This window comes from Balaenoptera ricei, chromosome 2, assembly GCF_028023285.1.
Source record: "Balaenoptera ricei isolate mBalRic1 chromosome 2, mBalRic1.hap2, whole genome shotgun sequence".
In the NCBI taxonomy this organism is placed as follows: Eukaryota; Metazoa; Chordata; class Mammalia; order Artiodactyla; family Balaenopteridae; genus Balaenoptera; species Balaenoptera ricei.
This window is the reverse complement of record NC_082640.1, coordinates 104,688,546-104,709,347: the sequence shown is the minus strand read 5'-3', so window position 1 is coordinate 104,709,347 and position 20,802 is coordinate 104,688,546. Positions and strand designations below refer to the sequence as shown.

Here is a 20,802-nt window from a genome sequence, read left to right as displayed (position 1 = left end):
AAAATGAGGGTCTGAGTTTTTCTTTTTTTTTTTTTCCCCAGTCATTTTCCTAACACATTTATTAAGTAATCATTCATTCTTAAGTGATTTGTAATAATTCCTTTAAAGTGTATTTTACCTACTCATTTATACTAAGTTCTACTTGTGAATTATCTCTTTTGTTCAATTCATCTGTTTTTCTCTTGAGTCTCTACCGCACTCTGAGTTATTTGTATCTTTATAACATTTGACTGTCTAAGTCAGGACCCCTGTCCCTTCATCCTTCATTCTTCTTTTTTTTTTTCCCTCGGCTATTCTCGCAGATAAGTTATAAGATTGCTTTCTCAAAATCAAAACAAAACAAAGCCTGTGGGATTTTGAGTAAAATTGCACTAAACTTATGTATTCATTTAGGAAGAATTAACATTATGACAGTATTCAGACTTCCTATCCAGGAATGTTTTTCCATTTATTTTTATCTCTCAGTGAGGCTTTTTAGTTTTCTTCCCTTAGGTGTTGCAATTACTTGTAGGGTTTTGTTTTTCCTGCTTTTCTTAGGTTCTTTTTTTTTTTTTAATAAATTTATTTATTTTATTATTTATTTATTTATTTATTTTGGTTGCATTGGGTCTTCTGTTGCTGCGCGTGGGCTTTCTCTAGTTGCGGTGAGCAGGGGCTACTCTTTGTTGCGGTGCATGGGCTTCTCATTGCGGTGGCTTCTCTTGTTGCGGAGCATGGGCTCTAGGCACGTGGGCTTCAGTAGTTGTGGCACGCAGGCTCAGTAGTTGTAGCGCACGGGCTTAGTTGCTCCGCGGCATGTGGGATCTTCCCGGACCAGGGCTCGAACCCGTGTCCCCTGCATTGGCAGGCAGATTCTTTACCACTGCGCCACCAAGGAAGCCCTTTTCTTAGGTTCTTATTCCTGGTTCTTTTTTCCTGCTTCATTATGTTCATCCTTTACTTATGTTAACACTGTTTTTGTGAGTTCCATTCATGTTTTTCTCAATATTTATTTATTTGGCTGTGCCAGGTCTTAGTTGCGGCACGAGGGATTTTTTTTTTTTTTTTTTTTTTGGTTGCGGCATGCGGGATCTAGTTCCCTGACTAGGGATCGAACCTGGGCCCCCTGCATTGGGAGCACGGAGTCTTAACCACTGGACCACCAGGGAAATTCCGGCTCCATTCATTTTGTTACTGCTTATCTCCTATTTAATTGCGTAACCTAGTTACCATTTAGGGTTTAAAGTTCCTTATTGTTGTCATTGTTCTTAGGCAGACACATTTTTACTAGAAGATAAAGATATTTAACAGTCTTGTTTTGGTGTCCTACTATAACTACCTGTAAGTTTTGGGTATGCTTTTAGTTTTTATATTACTGCTGTAATAGTTTTTGGTGAGTTTCTCAATGGTTTTGATATTTATAACCTGGAATTTTGGGGAGCTCATAAAAAACACTATTTTTCTCTACCTAAATTCAGAATCATTTGAGTAATAGCTACATGAGTCAAATGGATAGAGATCAAAATGCCACTTTTAATACTGAGAAAACTGATTGGGGAATGCACCTGAAGGTCTGTGGCTTGTGGGTGTGCACCCAGCTCAGCCCACCTCCACCCGGCGGCCTGGCCGACAGTAGGCGCAAGTGCATGTTCTCTGCAGACAGGCAGGTATCAAAGAGGAGGGGCTCAGTCAAGTGTGGGGAGAAGTGAGCGGCCCATGGTGTTGCTGCAGTTAAAGTCCCTCCACATTGGGAATCCCCTGGCGGTCCAGTGGTTAGGACTCCGTGCTTCCAAAAAAAGTCCCTCCACATAGAAATGGGGAGTAAGTGTCCCTCCCCACACAGTCTTAACACCCATTTAAGTGGGAAGCCTGTTGCATAAGAACTCTGATAAAACTGACGTAACTACAGTTTGTACTAAGGTTCTAGATATTCAGATCTCTTAGGAGATGAGAGCTTGAATTACTGAAATTCAAAAGATTTTTTGTGGTTTCAGAATTCGTATGTTGAATGGGTTTCAGAGATCAGCATTTGATGGCAGTATGATTTATTTCAGCAACGTGAAATCCTTCATGAGATTCAGAGAAGGAAAGAAGAGATAAAAGAAGAAAAAAAAAGGAAAGAAATGGCTAAGCAGGTACTCTAGCAATTCTGCCATACTCAAATAGTTTACATTTTGCTAAACATAAAATCTTTTTATTTCCATTGATGATATTTGAATTATTGTATCTTTATAATGTTTGAATATCTGAGAAGTCAGGACCCCTGTCCTTCCTTCTTCATTATTCTTTTTCCTTCATTATTCTTTTTCCCCTCCTTTGTTAGTATCAGTAGTAAAGCTTAAAATGAAGCACTAAAAAGTCCCCCAAATATCATTCATTATATATTTAAGATTCTCCAAATAAGTAGCAAAATTTAGAGTTGTATGTTATCTGTAGATGACTTAGGCTTACATAACTACAGTAGTTTATCAAAAGAGTTGAAGGAGAGAGGAGATTGAAGTTTTGATAATCAACCCAGACTGGCATTATTAATACTTGGAAAACAAAACTATTTGTTCATACAGAAGAGTGAATGGAAACCACATGGATCTCCCTGAGATTTCATTCAGTGATGGAAAAGAAGGATTCAACAGAGCTGGTTTAAAAAGCAGGGGTGGAAAAGGATAAAGTCCTTTTTCCTGTATTTTTCCTGATTCCAACTCAATCAAAAACCAGCTACACATGTTTGGAGAAATCCAGAGACAATTTTGCTCATTCTCTTTTAGAGAAATATGGCATTAAACTTAAGGGAAGCAATGAGGTGCAGTGGGAGGAGCCACTGATGTACAGGTAAGCAGCACCTGGCTGAAAGCTTTGGCTTTTTTACTGCCTGGCTCTGCGACCTTGACAGATGACACTCTCCGAGGCTCATTTTCCTCACCCCTTAAGACGGCACAGATAATGCCTTCCTTTCTGTCTTATGTAATTATTCCCACAGATAAATGTACTGCCCTTTGTGAACATACAAAGCTGTATACAAATTTAAGGTGATATTACTGTTCCCATCAACTCTCCTATCTTACATCTGATCTGCCTTCCTGTCACTCACTCTGCTCTCCCCTTGTTTGTTTTTTACAGTGTTCAAAATAGTTTAATATTGGAGTAAAGATAGATACCAGAACAATACTAATTCTATCAATAGACAGAAGACATAATCCAAACATAGACCCCCTCCACCCCATGTATATGTAACTGATTTTTTGACTAAGGTACAAAGATAATTCTGGAGAAAGGATAGCCTTTTCAGCAAACGGTACTAGAACATTTTTTTTCTTTTCTATTATGGTTTATTACAGGATATTGAATCTGCTCTCTCTTTGAATGCCTTCTGTTCATCTCTTGCTCTTCTCCCTAATTTTTCATGTATATTCCACGATTCTAAGCATTTTTGTTTATAAAATACACATTCTCTTGAAACTGTAACCTGGCCTTCAGTTCTTGAACCAGTACATATTTGGACATTAAACTTCTAAAAGTTGAGTTCAACGTTATTACACTTGAAAACATTCAGCTTAAATAAGATTTGCATTCTCTACATATTTATAATTATGTACCATGATTGTCTTCCACTTATGACTTATATCTGAAGTAGGTTTTACTTTTCTTTTTTTAAGGAACGTTTAGAAATAGCTAGTTTGTCAAACCAAGATCATACCTCTAGGAAAGACCCAGGAGGACACAGAACAGCTGCCATTCTACATGGAGGCTCTCCTGACTTTATAGGAAATGGTAAACATCGGACCAACTCCTCTGGAAGGTCTAGGTAAGTCCCTGCGGTTTCTGATCTGGAAGGATGAAAGATGTAGAAGAATTAAAACAACTTGTAGCGAAATTTGGTGGAATTGTCACATGATAGTTTTAATAACTTTTGCAGAGCCTGTATATCTTAGTATATTAGTTAGCAATATGAAATAAAAGTTTCATTTAACACTTTCCAAGTATCTTTCATGAAACCAGTTTTAGGGTTCATTCCCTTTTATAACAGTTACAACACTTTACAGTCTTGCCTCCAGTGCAGTTTGATCTGACTTTTAATGATCTAATTATTCAATAAGTGATTTAAAAACTTTTCTCTGTCAGAATCATCATCCAGTCAGATTTCACACTGTGTGTGTTTTCAGTCTGTAACTCCCTAGGTCCCACCACAGATGTGGGGAATACTCCAAAACGGGCACGGGTGTGGGAGATCCTTTACATGAGGACAGGAGCCCCAGTTTGCTGTCAGGACTCCTCTCCCTGTTGCTACTGAGGACACTGGGCTTCCCTGTTACTGCAGGTGGGCTCCTGGGTTGTTCCCTGTCACTAGAGATGATATGAAAGATACTATCTCTTCCTCTACATCCTTTTCCTCAAGTCTCTAAAGACATCCTCAAGTCTCTAAAGAATTGAGACTTCCCTGTCTATTTGCTGTGACCCTCTATGGACCAGAAAGGAATTTTAGTACAGAATCCATTTGTGAGTAGGTGGGTGATTAAATAGTATAGGTATTATAATTCAGCTTCTTTATGTGTTTAAACTGTCTCTTGTGAGAATCTAAGCAGCACTTAAAACCAACATTTTCTTCTATAATAAGAAACATTTTAGGTACCAAACTAAAAGCTTATATAATCTTTTGCGTTATAGTTTGTTTATACGAAGGAATCATTTCAGTTCTTTCCCTAATTATCTACTTTTAAAAAAAAATCAGCTCAGAAATCATTTTGATATTAACATTTAACCACCTACTGTTAAGGTGAACTAAGTCTTTTCTTGAATGCAGCTTCTCGTAACAATTCCTTTTTAAGGTTATAACTCCTTGCACCAATTTAGATTGTTTTTGCAACTGGGCTTCCATTAGGCAACATAGTTTGAAGTAGTCAGAGTACTTCAGCAGGAAATAATTGACAGACTCCTACTGTGTTAGAAACAGTGGAAATAAATCAATGCCATGAATAAGGATGTATAAAAAACAATTTTTTTTAGTTTAAACATTTCCATTTTTGTGGCTAACTGTAAACAGTGGGTCCAAGATTAGACTTGGCTTTTGAGATCAGAGATTATTAGCAAGTTTATTCAAGGAAGGATGGGAAATGCTCTCCCTCCTTGACATAGGTAGAACTTTTCATGTAGTGCTTGTAGAGGGCCATTTGTATGTCTTGGATAGAATGTGACATTCCATGAGCATCCAAGAAGAAATCATTTTTATGTATTGTTTGCCAACGTTGTTGCACAAACCTGCATGAACTCTGGCACTATGTTGGCTACCGACTGGAAAAGAATGAATCTTTCTTAAAGTATAGTTTACATGCTTCTTCAGTTAAGAAATAAAAAGTCCTTGATATACTGAAGTACCTCATGGCATACTCTTGATTCTTTTTCTTCCTTGCTATTCACTAGTCTTTGAGTTGGAAAGCCAAAGGAAAGAAGCAGAGTGTTCCATTTTATTCTTTCAGTTAGTAGATACATTTGGTAGAGTTAGTAGAGATGGCCTTGTCATCACTATTGTCAGCAGGCATTATTCGAATTGGCTGTGACTAAAAACAATCCAATCTAGAACCAGATACTTAATGAGCACTTACTAAAGGTCAGACACCTTTCTGAGTCCTGGGGATTCAATAAACAAGATCAAGAAGGACTCTGGTTTCATGGAGCTTATATTCTAGTTGGAGGAGACCGTCCACAAGCAAGCAAGAAAACGTCAGATGGTGACTAGCGCTCTGCAGAGAATTTAAATAGGCTGTCTTGAAGAAAGACCGGATGGCTACTTTAGATTGGGTGTTTGGAGGAAGGAGTCCAAGGATTGGATCCTGAGTGACAGAAGGACAGTGGCTTTCGACGGGGGTGGGGCACGGATACTGGATCTGGATGATGGAATGGAGCCAGCTGCTTGGGTAAAGAACAGCCGGTGCAGAAGGCCCGAAGCCAGCCTGGCCTTGTCCTGCCCAGAGCTCATCAAACAGGGCAGCGTGGCTGCAATGAGCGGGCATGGAGAGAGTGATTCAAGGCGGCGGCAGGGGTGTGTCACGGAGGGCTTTGTCGGTCGGGTCAGGAGTTTAGGTGTAATGAGCAGCCATTCGGGGTTTTAAAGAGGAATAAGATAGCATCTGATCCACACTGAGTGAAGTTCTTCCTGGCTACCAGTGGAGAGTGGAGAACAGGAGAGCAACAGTAGAGGAATGGTTTGCACGTCACGCTTCGTACTACTCTCCCCCTCCCTCAGCCTCTGCACGGCAGCTACGCTCATCTTGCAGTCCTTCGCGCACGCCAAGCTCCTTCCCATCTCGGGGCCTCTGCCAGTCACTCTGCCTGTGACGCTCTCCCTGGGGCACTTTGCATGGCTGGCTTCTCATCTTTCAGTTCTCCGCTCACCAGTGACCTCAGACGCCTTCCCTGAGCACCCCCCTCCCCACCCCCCCGCTCCCCTGCTTAGTCACTTGTTCCCCAGTTCCCTGTTTTAAGTTTCTCCATAGCAGTTACTGCTAACTGAACTTCATATTCACTTGTTTGCTTTTTTATTGTCTTTCTCCTTTCATGACAATGTCAAGTTCATGCGAGCAAGGACCTCATCTGTGTTTCCCTCAGGGCCTGGAACAGTGCCTGGGAGAGACAGAGTAGGTGCTCAGTAAACATCTGATGAAAGGAGGGAGGGAGTCAGGAAGGATGATAGAAAGGGACAGACTGTCTTTTTGGCACTTGTACGGTCTGCAGCCTCTTCAGCCAGGGTGGCTCAGCTTTTCTTTTTATGTGGGCGTATCAAAAATCAGTAAGGCTTTATTTAATGAAAGGTTTCCACTGCGTAAAACAAGAGAAAGAGAACAGAAAACCACTCACTGTTCTAGTGGAAAGAGCTTAAAGGCCTGATACTCAAGGGCCTGGCCCCTTGGCCCAACTCTTCACGGATGTGTTTTTGTCTTTGTTGAACAACTTTATTTTCTGTGTCCTTAAGGTTGTCTTTTTTCCCCTTTGAAGGATTTACCTTTTATTTTTTTTTCAAATTGAGGTAAAATTCAAATAATATAAAACTAACCATTTTAAAGTGTCAGTTTAAACTAACCATTCAGTGTCAAGCTGTCTTTTGTAAAGTGCAGACATAGTTCTCTCCTGCCTTCTTCCCAGGGATGTTGTATCTCATAAATGGGCACTTTGAACTTTTTAGGAGAAGGAAAAAAAGAAAAAAAAATTCTATAAAGTAGTTCATGGTAGAGAATGATTTTCACAGTTTCAGACTTGCCTTCCGTGTAGGTTACTAAAGTGTAGCCCAGAATCTAGGATACATCACCCATTTTCACCAGGAAACAGCATCAGGTTGTCTTGTAGTTTGTTTTCCTGATTTTGACACCATGTGTGGTAACTGCTGGCTATTCCTCCTTACAGAGAAGAGATAATTAAGGGTATAAGTGTTACCCAGCTGGGTTCTTGGACTCTTTAATCAATAGAAATTGATAAGAGGCCAGATGAGAAATTCAGGCAAGGCTTTATTGGGACTCGTGCTGTAGCACATGGGGGCGAAAACAAATAACAGATGCCCTTGCTCTCTCTCTGAGGTGGGGGGTGGGCAAGCTGGTGCCTTAAATGGGGTGAGGGTAGGGACAGACCCTGGGTCGGGCTGGAGGGGTGGCTTGGGTGGTCGGCCCCATCCCCTTGGTGGTGCTGTGTGCAGGGTGCATGCTCAGTACCCTGCTTTGCTCCCGACACCTCAGAAGTGGCAGTTGGGTTTTTGGTCTTTTTGTATCTTGTTCATAATTTGCCCCAGTGGGGCATGCACGCAGCTATTTTTAGTCCATTACAGTTTCTTTGTATTCTGTTGCTCTAGGAGACGTTTGTCCAGGTGAAAGCACTGCAGCAAAGGGTCCCAGGTCCCAGCCTGTCTCCTAAGTATAAGACATGGGCTGGGGAACCGCTGAAGTATTAAGGATGTGGGTAGGGGAAGAGGGAATCCTTGATACATCTCTCCACACTTGTGAGCTTCCATTGTTCACAGTCTCTCCAGTTGGCTCCATGGAGGCATAGACTGGTTCACTTCAAATTAAGCAATGTCAGCAATTCTTACTAACTTTATGTCCACAGAGCTGCCTGGAGTTTCAAATTGGGGGACCAAGAGCTAGAGTTTTCTGTGGCATCTTGGTGAGTTAGGCGGGAAGATGAGACTACCCTAGCCCCCTGTGTCTCATATGAGATCTTCCTTTTTCCGTCCCATCCCAACCATCTACACCATTGACCATGTTGGCAGAGCAGTCTTTTGGGTAGGAGTCTGATTCTCAAGTCCCTAGTAGACAAATTGCCGCCTCTTTTCTTGCTACTTGGCTTTTTAAAAAATCATGTTTTCCTCTTATTTGAGGTATCAAGGTCCTAGATGCCTAATTTAGTCTTCTAAAATTGAACTGTGTCTAATTATCTGTTCTTTATAAAACCCAGTTAATGTTATTTGGCAATTTTGTTTAAAACACCCTTTACCCTGTGTACTGCCACAGCTACTGGGAAAAACTGATAACATGGGTGATATTTCTAATGATATTGCAAACCCCCATGAATATTCCATAATCTAGAATTAATCATTGGCAATGACGGGACTTCCCTGGTAGTCCAGTGGTAAAGAATCCACCTTCCAATGCAGGGAATGCGGGTTCCACCCCTGGTTAGGGAACTAAGATCCCACATGCTGCGGGGCAACTGAGCCCACACACCACAACTACTGAGCCCGCACATCTCAACTAGAGAGCCCACGTGTCGCAAACTACAGAGCCCACGTGCCCTGGAGCCTTCGCACCACAACTAGAGAGAAACCCATGTGCCACAACAAAAGACCCCGTGTGCTGCAACTAAGACCCGATGCAGCCAAAAATAAATAATAAATAAATCTTAAAAAAAAAAAAATCATTGGCAATGACACCAGTGTTAATTGCTTCTAAATACCATTTGCTTGCATCGGGATGGCTATTTCTGCTGGAGTTTAGGAGCTGTTTTACTTATTAATGGATTAGGTTCCAGAAGGTTGTTCCGAACCCAATTCTGATGAGTCCAAAGTAGAGAGTATGAGCCTCCAATATGTACACATTTTTGGGTGAAAACAGGAAATGCCAGTGACATTGGATTTCTTCTTTGTTCCTTCTCTTCAAACTCTCTGTGATTTACTTTTTATCCTTCAGAATTGTTCCTGCTGTCAGTCTGTCCCATGTGGCATGTACCACATTTGTCCTTTTCTTGACGCTTTCACTTTTAAAATGATCTCTGGGTTTTTTTTCAATCCTAATGATACATCTTTTCTTACTAGAACTCTTAACATTCTCATTGGGTTTGTACTTAACAGTCATGATGGGGTGATTAATATTCTAAAACGCCTTAAAATCAAGCATTTACACACTGTAAACTAAAGAACATAGAGGAGTTAGACTAAAATGACTATTAGCACCATCTGTTGGAGGGGGCAAAGCTCATGTAGAGGTGCTTCTGCATCATTTATTATATGTTAATGAGTCTAGCACATCATTTTAAACCCTCACTCTTATCCTTTTCTCTATAAACTTCAGTATGCCCAGGGTTGCACAAATAACTTGAGAAGTCGAAATTTAAACAGAGCTACAGTGTATTAGTCATACCCTGGTGTTTGGAATTTGTGGACACGCATGTGATATGAGAGACTCAAGTCATAACAGGTCTTATCAGCATTGTGGGCGTGTGTTGGGGGGGAAGGTATATAGGATTGAAGGTGACGAGACCAGTTAATAATGGGGTATTTCTTGTATCCAGGAGAAATTTGGTGATGTCCTGAACAGGGCAGGGGAATTGGAGAAGAGAGGCTGACACTTGGGGATCAATTAGATGCAGGAGATCTAGGAGCTCAGGGAGACGTGCACATTTTTGACTAGTGAGACAGAATGGATGACTATGCCACCAACCACAAAAAAAAAAGAACCAAGGGGAAAAATCAGATCGAAAGTGGGTAGGAGGGAGGTGGCAGTTTTATTGACTTCGCAGTGCCATGAAGAGTAAATAGAAGGGGCAGACATGGAGACAGCAAGTGTAGAAGTTTGAAAATGAAAAACAAGGCGGGGCGTGGGATTGAAGGAGAGGAGAATGGACGTGGGAAAGATATATAGGCTGAGGGAAGGAGCCAATATAGAGGAACAGATTGAACATACAGGAGAGAGGGACTAACTGATGGAGCAGAACCCCAGAGGAGACTGTAGGGATGGAACTGAGGACAGGGCAGCTGTCCTTCCTCACAGTCTGGGAAAAAGAAAAAATGGGGCAGATGCCAAGTAACTTTCTAGGTGGACCCACAGAAAGTGTGGGCTTCACTGCTCATTTCTTCGTGTTCTCAGTGAAAAGTGGAGGTCAATATCATGCTCAGAGTGAGAGGGCTGCTTCCTAGAGATCAAAGCATTTCTTCCAAGTGTCCAATCCTGACCATCAAGAGCTCTCTCCCTTGCCTCATCCCTGCAAAGCTCTCCCGATTTACTCGTTATATTTGCATTATAATCTAGCTTCCCAGCTATTGCTTCCCACTCAGAAAAAAAAGTAGAAAAAGGGAAAGAGAAGAAGAGGGGTTGGGCTTTGAGTATTTTGAAGAAGTTGTGAAGGGGAATAGCAGAGACCAGAAAGAGAATGAATGAGCATTCAATAGTGGCGGGTCAGGAATTTGTAGTGCTCCAAGCTGCCATTTTGCAGCTTTCTCCAGATGTGTGCGTGCACGAGATGTGGGGTCAATACGGAATAGAGCTAAATCACTGCTCTAGAACTTCTGTGATGATGGAAATGTTCTCGATCAATGCTGCCCAATATAGTAGCCACTAGCCACTTGGGGCTGAGTACAAACATACCTCAGAGATGTTGTGGGAACAGACCACCACAATAAAGTATCACAATCAATAAAGCAAGTCACATGAATTTTTGGTTTCCCAGTGCATATAAAAGTCATGTTTACACTATGCTGTGGTCTATTAAGTGTGCAATTGCATTATATTTTTTAAAAACAATGTACATACCTTAATTTGAAAATACTTTATTGCTAAAAAATGCTAAACAGCATCTGAGCCTTCAGTGAGTCGTAGTAGTAACTGATCACAGATCACCAAAGCAAATATAATAATAGTGAAAAAGTTTGAAATATTGCAAGAATTACCACAACGTGACACAGAGACATGAAGTAAGCAAATGCTGTTGGAAAAATGGAGCTGATAGACTTGCTTAATGCAAGGTTGCCGCAAACCTTCAATCTAAAATAAAAAAAAGCCACAGAATCTTTGAAGTTCAATAAAGCCAAGTACAATCAAATGAGGTATCCCTGTACTTAAGTGTGCCTATTGCAGTTGAAGAACTGAATTTTTCATTTAATTGAGTTTGAATTGAATTTAAGTAGCCACATGTGGCTAGGGGCTACCATACTGGGTAGCACAGGTGTAGAGCAGGGGTTTGTAGAGTTCGTGTGGGGAAGACTCAATGGCGAGTGGGGGGCTGGACAGCTTTCCCATTAGCACCTTCAGCTCAGTTCCCAGCAGAGACAGATGTTGGACAGTGAGTGGGCTAACAAGCAGGAAAAAATGGAGGGGCAAGAATTTCCTGTGTTAATCTTAAAGAAAAAAAATCGTTGTCCAAATTTATTTTTAAGGCGAGAACGTCAGTATTCTGTGTGTAGTAGTGAAGATTCTCCTGGCTCTTGTGAAATCCTGTATTTCTCTATGGGTAGTCCTGATCAGCTCATGGTGCACAAAGGGAAATGTATTGGTGAGTAAACTAGCTAAACTCATTTAAATTATTCTAATGACGAAAGTTAATCATGAAGGAATGGGGTAGAATAGATGCCGCGTCGTCTAGACCAGCGCAGTCCAAGGAAGACTCTTTAAGCTGATAGTCATTCTAGCTTCTGTTCCTGATGATTAATGAGAAGGAGAAGTCACTCAGGTTTCCCCTTCTGTAAAATGGAAATAAAAACCCAGGCTCTTGGCAATATTGTTAGCAGAAGGGTAATTTAAAATTTGCCGTCGTTAGAATTAGCCAAGCTTTTCAAAACCAAAATGGTTGAAATATTATGAATCAGTAGAATTTTGCATCTTGTGCATCTGTTGCTGATAAAATATGTGTAACAAAATGAGTTCTAATGCCTATGATCTTTAATGGTCAAGTCTCATTTTCTTAATTTGCTGTCCACCTGCTTAGCGTTTTCCTGCTTGGCATACTGTACCAGACCAGGAAAACCACTTTATTTTCTATGTGTTTTATTTAGCAGTTTAGCCATCTTATTTAGCAGGTGGCTATTTGGAGTGAATCTCATTCAGCAATTTGCTATTTGAATTGTTTATATTAAAATCAAGTTTTCAGTATCTACTTCCTTTGCCCTAAATGTACATGATCTTTTATCAGTCATACAGATACAGCCACTAATTGGTGTAGGGATCACTTGCATATGGTGAATTTGACAATTAAGTTCAATTTTCAATCCCATGAGTATTCTTACCAGAGCTAACAGGTAACTAAATTACCTATATCAAGTTTGCTTTCTTTTGTTATCTTTTCCCTTCCTCTTTGAGGAGGTATAAATAAACAGGGGAGTGGCCGGGGAGAGGGCAGCAGGTGGAGGGAGAAGAAATGAAGCATCTGAAGAGTCTGTGATCTGAACACTCAACCTTGGCTGACTGAGGCAGCCTGGACCATGCAGGATTCTGCACATACGCAGAGCCTTCCCTGTTCAGACATAGCAACTGTTTGGGCAGGTTTAAGACCTTGATAGAGATGCTTGGATTTGGTCCTGAGACTGTCCTTGACTCTGAGGCATTTCCGACTCATGAATTGGCAACGTAAAACTCACTACTTTTACTAATAATCTGGGGAAATCAGGAAGGCAAATTAATCCAACTGCTCATTACCTTACCTTTGTCTCCTAGTCTCACTGGTACTCATTAGACAGATTCACCTTACTTAATACCCTCATTAGGAGACACATTTGCAGCCTGAACTTTTTTTTTATAAAACCACCAAGTAAATTATTTATTTTGTTTTCTCATGACAGGTCCAGTTTTTAAAATATGTCCTAATTTTCTAAGAAATGTTTTTGTAAAAGATCAATGAATTAACATTTGCTTTAAAGCTGTTGGAACTAGAGGGAATCAAGAACTTCCCTAGATATTATTCCTTATATATTAAAGCATTATAGAGGCTTCTGTGTAAATGATCATTGTTAGCACATAGTAGAGTATCAGTCTGAGCTCTTTTGGTAACATTTTCCTTCAGCCTCACTGCAGTGTGTTCTTTTGTCCCTTTTATTATCCCCATCACACAAAAGTGACAAAAGGAGGGTGGCAATGATAGAACTGTAATACAAAATAAAAACCCAAACAGCAATTATGAAATACCCACTTAGTCCCAGTTGGGGAGATAAATATTGCAAGACATTGTGCCATATAATTCACGAATTTAATTAGGCTTTATGTAAATCACATCACATTCCGTCCCATAAACGTTTACTATCATGTGTCTCCAGCGTGTGCTGCATAGATCCAACATTCCACAGGTTGCTTCCTTTGATTGACACATTTTCAAACATTAGGGTTTTTTTTTTTTCCCCTTGGCTAAGAATGTCAGGAGTTATGACTAGCATAACAGATCATTTAAAATAAAATCTCTTAAATGGTCAGCATTTCTGTGAAGTAAAACTGCTTCTCTAGGTGAGTTAGTTCAGCCACATTTCTCCGAAGTATTTTTGCCAAGACCACTTTGTCTTATGTATACGGGTCACTTCACTTTTCATTACGAAGATAATGTAGCATCATGGAGAACTATCAATATTATTTGTATAGTAAGAGAAAAAGAATACGAGAAAAAGAAAAGAATATCAGTGGTTCTCAATTGGGGCAATTTTGTTCCCTAGGGGATATTAGGTGACATCTAGAGATATTTTTGATGATTAAGACTAGGGTAAGGGGTGCTACTGGCATCTTGTGGATAGAGGCCAGGGATACTGCTGAACATCTTACAGTATACAAGACAGCCCCCTTCAACAAAGGATTATCTGGTCCCAAATGTCAATAGTGTCAAGGGTGAGAAACCCTGTTATATATGCTACGATTTGGTAAATTAGGAAAAAAAAACGGGTAGAGGGAGCTAGAAGAGAAATGAAACAAAATGGTGATATTGTGAGTGATATTTTTCTCTACTTCCAATTTTTTGGTGATTTTCTATTATAGTCTTTAATAAAAATTTAGATTTTTGTAAGAAAAATTTTGGTGTTACAAAAATTTAGCTCTCCCAGGTATAGGTCGAAACCATATGCCTATCACTAAATGAATGTGTCTCTCTCAGGCGCTTCAAATTTAAACTGTCACGACTGGTTCCTTCCCTTGAAGCCATTGGCCAGTTTGTATTTACTGAGCATATTCACATTTTGTGTTTAGAAAATCATTGATGTATTCAGATTTCCAAGTTACTAAAACCTGTTCTCACTGTGCACACTAATCTGCATTGAGGGAGTGTTCCTAGTTCCAGACTCCTTCTATTACATTAGTTGGTATTTAGCTGTGTGAGGGTTACTCTACCACACCAGTAGGCACGGTCATCAGAGGTGGACTGGTTATGAAAGTAACAGTGTGAATAACGGCTAGTAGAAGAAAACATTAGTCCGATACTAAAATCTCACTGTCGAACCTTGCCCCTTTGTAAAATTTAGTATTTTAGAGCTCAGAGTATATTGTTAAATACCAAAAATTGGTTACAAAAGAGCATGTATTACATGAAATCACATTTTTCATAGTTAGTACATGGTATCCATTGTTGAATGAATGACTGTCTATTCCCTCTTTTTTTTTTTTATGCCCACAGAAAATGTACCAGTGAGATTTAATTATATTTTCTTTCAATGTGCAGGCCGTGATGAGCAGCTTGGAAAATTAGTTTACAATGCTTTGGAAACAGCCACTGGCGGCTTTGTCTTGTTGTATGAGTGGGTTCTTCAATGGCAGAAAAAAATGGGTCCATTCCTTACCAGTCAAGAAAAAGAGAAGATTGATAAGTGCAAAAAGCAGGTAGGCATCCAAGATGGCTCACTGAGCAAAAGGACTAATCTCGAGCTTAAGGCGACGACAAAACAAAATAGCTCGGCATTTGATTGGCCACCAAAGATGACCCAAAATGCTATGAGATCTGTTTAACCAGAGGGGATGGTGGAAGACCATAAGTTTTCTCAGCCCCTGCTGCCTCTTTCAGAACTTTCACAACACGGTCAAAACTTTTGCAGCTGCTTCTCAACCTCCTTTCTCAGCCCTTATTATTCCATTAATAGCTGTCTCTCCAACTGGGATTAAAGAGTACTTCATAACTGTGCTATTTGCAATCATTTGCATTTTCTCAGTTTTTTGAAATACTGCTTCACAACTGAATTTTCAGGGACTGGAGAATTTTATAGTTCTTTATAATACTGAACTTAAGGAGAACATTTAATATTGCATATTGCAGTGTTACATAATAAACAAAGGTTATAAAACAGTAGGTAAAGCATTGTGTTTGGAAATGTATGTGTATTTATGACAAAAAAAAAAAACCTGGAAGTAAAGACACTGCAATCTTAACAGTTGTCTTTGAGTAGTGGCCATAAAGATAAATTGTGGGGTTTTTCTTTTGTATTAGTACTTATTAAAATTTTGACAGTGAATCTTTGTAATCAGGAAAACTTATTTTTAAATTAATGTTTCTTTTTTCTGGTGGCCCTATAGCAAAAGAAGTTGCTTTTGAGACTTGTCCATCTTTATGAACTTGTAGGTTGACCATGTGGTTTAGGAGAGGACTCAGTTCAGGGCATATTCCTTCTCCTCTCCTTTGAAAGTACATCTTCTATTAAATATTTCACTTTTAAAGTGAAACACTAGTTAATGCCTACCAACCCAGTTGTCATCTTACTGGTTTTTTCCATACCAGATTCAAGGGGCAGAAACGGAATTCAACTCACTGGTAAAACTGAGCCATCCGAACATAGTACGCTACTTTGCAATGAATCTCAAAGAGCAAGACGATTCCATTGTGGTGGACATTTTAGTGGAGCACACTAATGGGGTCTCCCTCTTGGCCCACCTAAGCCACTCGGGCCCCATCCCTGGGCATCAGCTCCGCAGGTACGCGACTCAGCTCTTGTCAGGCCTTGATTATTTGCACAGCAATTCCGTGGTGCACAAGGTTCTGAGTGCATCGAATGTCTTAGTGGACGCAGAGGGCACCATCAAGATTACGGACTACAGCATTTCTAAGCGCCTAGCAGACATTTGCAAGGAGGACGTGTTTGAGCAAACCCGGGTTCGTTTTAGTGACAGTGCCCTACCTTATAAAACGGGGAAGAAAGGGGATGTTTGGCGTCTTGGCCTTCTGCTGCTCTCCCTCAGCCAAGGACAAGAGTGTGAAGAGTACCCCGTGACCATCCCTAGTGACTTACCAGCTGACTTTCAAGATTTTCTAAAGAAGTGAGTATCATTGAGATTTCTCTCTAATTGCACTTTACTCCTATACTTTTGGTTGTGCTTGAATGTGCTAAACATCTAAGTCATGTGTATAAGCTGAAGAGTGAAAAACAGGATTAAAGTTAATTCTTTGTTCTCCCAATCCTTTCCCACCCACATATGTTCTGTTTTCTCACTTATATTTATCATTCCCATAACTCCTACATTCTTCTAAATTCACCTGGGCTCTTAATAATAGATTTTCAAACTACTTTTTGGAGACTGCCTGTTATACCCTAGGAAGTCAGTAGGGATTGCTAGGAGGAGAAATGCCCCAGGTATTCCAAATGGAATACCCCTCTGTCCACCTTTGCTGCTGGTTCCTAAGGGGTCAAAGACAAGGCCTCCCATTTAGAAAACAGCTTAAGGGGCATTAATGTGAGCAATAGGGAGCGGCTGTAAATGAAGATGAAGCTTCGCTTGCTCGCTGTCTGTTCACCTACTGCTGTGCGGCCCAGTTCCTAACAGGCCACGGACGGGTACCGGGGGTTGGGGACCCCTGGCTTGTGGGATCTTAGTTCCCCAACCAGGGATTGAACCCGGGCCCTCAGCAGTAGAAGTGTGGAGTCCTAACCAACGGACTGCCAGGGAATTCCCTGATTTCATTCTTCAAAATGTCACCTTTAGCTTTCTGCCCTTCCTCATTGGTCAAGAATAACTTAGTAAAGGTTAGCAATAGCATTATGTATTTTCACAAACAACACTGCAAACTTTAAGTAGAACCTATCTTTTCACATTTAACAGTAAAAGGAAGGACTCAGTAGGTAAAACTTTCCTAGTTTTCCTCTTAGAGAATAGCTCTGTGCTGTCAGGTTTTTTTTTAATTTATTTATTTTATTATTTTATTTATTTATTCATTTATTTTTGGCTGCGTTGGGTCTTTGTTGCTGCGCACGGGCTTTTCTCTGGTTGCGGCGAGTGGGGGCTACTCTTCATTGCGGTGCGCAGGCTTCTCGTTGTGGTGGCTTCTCTTGTTGTGGCGCACATGCTCTAGAGCGCAGGCTCAGTAGTTGTGCCACATGGGCTTAGTTGCTCCACGGCATGTGGGACCTTCCTGGACCAGGGCTTGAACCTGTGTCCCCTGCATTGGCAGGCGGATTCTTAACCACTGTGCCACCAGGGAAGCCCGCTCTGTCAGTTTTGAACTTGAGATCAGCACTATTTTTTATTCTGTTAATAATATGGTTGCCTTTAGATTGATTCGTATATTTCTCTCTTCATAGAGTGGTTTGATAGACTGTGCTTGGTTTAGAAGCAGCTGTACAGTATTGTTTTACTACCTTTGCTGTCCAGCCCCAGTTAACAAAGGAAAAAAAAAATCATTCCCAGACAAGTATAGCAGCATTTCATTTGTAGTTATATTTTTACTTATTGGTGAACATCCTTTGGAGAAAGGTTTGTTTCACATCAGTCTCTGTGATGGAAAAGAGCCCAGACTCGGAGCCAGACAGCTGGGTTCATATCCCACCTTTATCCCTTCTGGCGAGTGACTTAAACTCCCTACCCTGAGTTTCCTCCTCTGAAAAATGGGGATAACAGCAAAGTTGTCTCTTGTTATGTTAATGAGGTGGCTTTTGGAAAGTACCTAAGGGTGGGGCTGGTTGCCAAGAGAACCAACCACATGATTTAGGGGTTTGGAACTGTCAGTCCCACCCCCAGCCTCTGTGGAGAGGGGAGGGGCTGGAGATTGAATGATCACCAGTGGCCAGTGAGTTAATCAATCATGCCTTTGTAGTGAAGCCTCCATTAAAAGCCAAAAAGGCATAGCACAGGGAGATCAGCTCGGTGGTTTGTGACCACCTAGAGGGGTGTGATAGGGAGGGTGGGAGGGAGACGCAAGAGGGAGGAGATATGGGGATATATGTATATGTATAGCTGATTCACTTTGTTATAAAGCAGAAACTAACACACCATTGTAAAGCAATTATACTCCAATAAAGATGTTAAAATAAATAAATAAATAAAAATTAATTTTCAATTTAGGGGAAAATACAGTATCTTATACAAATGCTTTTATTGCAGTCTTGCTCTCTCCAAGTATGAAATTAGGAGCTTTACTTTTTAGTGCTGTGACATGAAAAAATTAAATGTTACCCTTTATGACAGTTGCTGTCACCAATTTATAGGTGTAGATTTAAGTCCATAATTCACAGTGATGGTTGATTGTTTTAAATACCTTTTTATAATTAGGGTCAGGTGCTACTTGGGTCATTGTTATGAAAGCCAACCAGCTTATTAGATTAGTTAGAACAGTGATTCTCAGACTTTCTTGTGTATTGAAACCACCTGGAGAGCTTGTCAAAGCACAGATTACTGCAAAAACCCCCAGAGTTGCTGATTTACTAGGACTGGGGTGGAGAATTTGTATTTCTAACAAATTCTCAGGTGATAACTGATGCTGCTGGTCCACGACCCCACTTTGAAAAACACTGGGTTAAAGGTATGGCTTGTTTTCATTCATTAAACAAATTGTTTGTTAGAAGATTAAACAGAACAGTTAGTAGGCTCAAGGAATGATAATTAAAAGAAACTAGGTGATAAAATGTGGGGCTTTTTAAAGGTGGTTCTTAATTGTTACCAATGTACTTCAAACTGTGATGAACAGGCTTCATCTAAAGTTTATCATATTGGGCCCCAGCCCTGCATCAGCTATCTGATTTGCTTTTCCTTTGGGAACTTTTATTTATGACTGTTCCCCAGAAACGCTTAGCTTAGCATGGCAATTCATTAAGCTGTTAGTGGGAGTGAAAATTCATGACCTACTTGTGCTATCTTATCCTAGACTTTTAAAAATATTGTTCCATGAGCATGAGTCTGCTTGCCTCTAGAGACTGTACTTTTTTTTTTTTAATAAATTTATTTTATTTATTTTTGGCTGTGTTGTTGTGTCTTCGTTGCTGCACGTGGGCTTTCTCTAGTTGCAGTGAACAGGGGGGCTACTCTTCGTTGTGGTGTGCAGGCTTCTTATTGCGATGGCTTCTTTTGTTGCAGAGCACAGGGTCTAGGCGCACAGGCTTCAGTAACTGTGGCTCGCGGGCTCTAGAGCACAGGCTCAGTAGTTGTGGCACACGGGCTTAGTTACTCCGAGGCATGTGGGATCTTCCCAGACCAGGGCTCGAACACGTGTCCCCTGCATTGGCAGGCGGATTCTTAACCACTGCGCCACCAGGGAAGCCCTGTACTTTTTTTTTTTTTAATTCCCCCACTTATATGCAGCCTGGTGCTCAGCATGTAAATCCTGCAAGAATGTTTATTAAATTAAATTCACTTATGAGCACATTTTGGCCCATAGTAACATGAATTCTCTAATGTGTATTTTTAAAAAATAAACCCATAGTTAAAAGCCTTGGATTAATTAGTTTAGCATTTATTTTGTGCGTCACTGAGATTCTTTTTTCCTCTCACTGAGGTGTGTCTGCTTAGATGACAAGGAAAGATGGAGTCCTCAGCAGTTGTTAAAACACAACTTTATAAATCCTCAGCCAAAAATACCTTTACTGGAGCAAAGTCCCGAAGGTGAGTCTGTTACCGCTCTTTTCTGATAGCCTATTTAACATAAATTATTTTGAAGGTATACGTAAACCTAAGACTGGAAAGGACTGCATGCATCATTTACTTTATCTGTTTTATGCTGAGCTATACATAAATCCATTCATTCAGTGTGTCCTGTCTACGTGGAGGTGTTTTGCCATCCTGGTTTTTCCCGCCTCTTCTGATGGAGTGTCTGGTAGTGGAGCCTCTTAGTGTGGGGTAACCCTTCTCATCGTGTCACCCTTATTACTGCCTTGGAACTAGATTTCCCTGCTGTTACTCAAGTAGCAGATGCAGGAGCCTCAACAGAGACTGGGATGATCAAGAGACCTGGGTTTGGCTTCTGGCTCTGTCGTTCGGTCATTTCTTTACTCTCAGTTACCCCTACCTGTAAACTTGGGCTAACTGTATATTTCTACCTACTTTAAGGAGGACAAGGTGAGGAAAGAATTAAAGGGTCTGCCAGGTAAGAGGTACTTTTTAAAACTCCTTGGTTGGGGCCCCTTCCTCCTGTGCTTGCATTGTCGTTGGATGTTGCAGCTCTTCCTCTGTTTTTAAAGCCTCAGTCGCCTCTTACCTTTTGTTTTATCTCAGATTCTGGAGGACAAGATTACGTGGAGACTGTTATTCCTAGCAACCAGCTACCCAGTGCTGCGTTCTTCAGTGAGACACAGAGACAGTTCTCCCGCTACTTCATTGAGTTTGAAGAATTACAGCTTCTCGGCAAAGGAGCTTTTGGAGCTGTCATCAAGGTGCGATACAGAGTTGTCCCCAGTCCCTTTTAAAGCTCTTTCCCTGT

At 40.7% G+C, this 20,802-nt stretch overlaps 1 protein-coding gene across 5 annotated transcripts in view; it reads left to right on the top strand.

Moving 5' to 3' along the window:
• Positions 1-20,802, top strand: part of EIF2AK4 (eukaryotic translation initiation factor 2 alpha kinase 4) — a 108,302-nt gene that overhangs the window by 25,867 nt on the left and 61,633 nt on the right. For 3 of the 5 annotated variants that reach the window (XM_059913658.1, XM_059913657.1, XM_059913659.1), the window contains exons 5-11: positions 2,034-2,114; positions 3,633-3,781; positions 11,606-11,721; positions 14,854-15,011; positions 15,901-16,436; positions 19,882-19,988; positions 20,598-20,755. In XM_059913658.1, coding sequence (XP_059769641.1) covers positions 2,034-2,114; positions 3,633-3,781; positions 11,606-11,721; positions 14,854-15,011; positions 15,901-16,436; positions 19,882-19,988; positions 20,598-20,755 — 1,305 coding nt within the window. Of the gene's footprint in view, positions 1-2,031; positions 2,115-2,543; positions 2,809-3,632; positions 3,782-11,605; positions 11,722-14,853; positions 15,012-15,900; positions 16,437-19,881; positions 19,989-20,597; positions 20,756-20,802 lie in introns of those variants that run through there. The other 2 variants (XM_059913660.1, XM_059913661.1) reach the window with 2 other exon arrangements.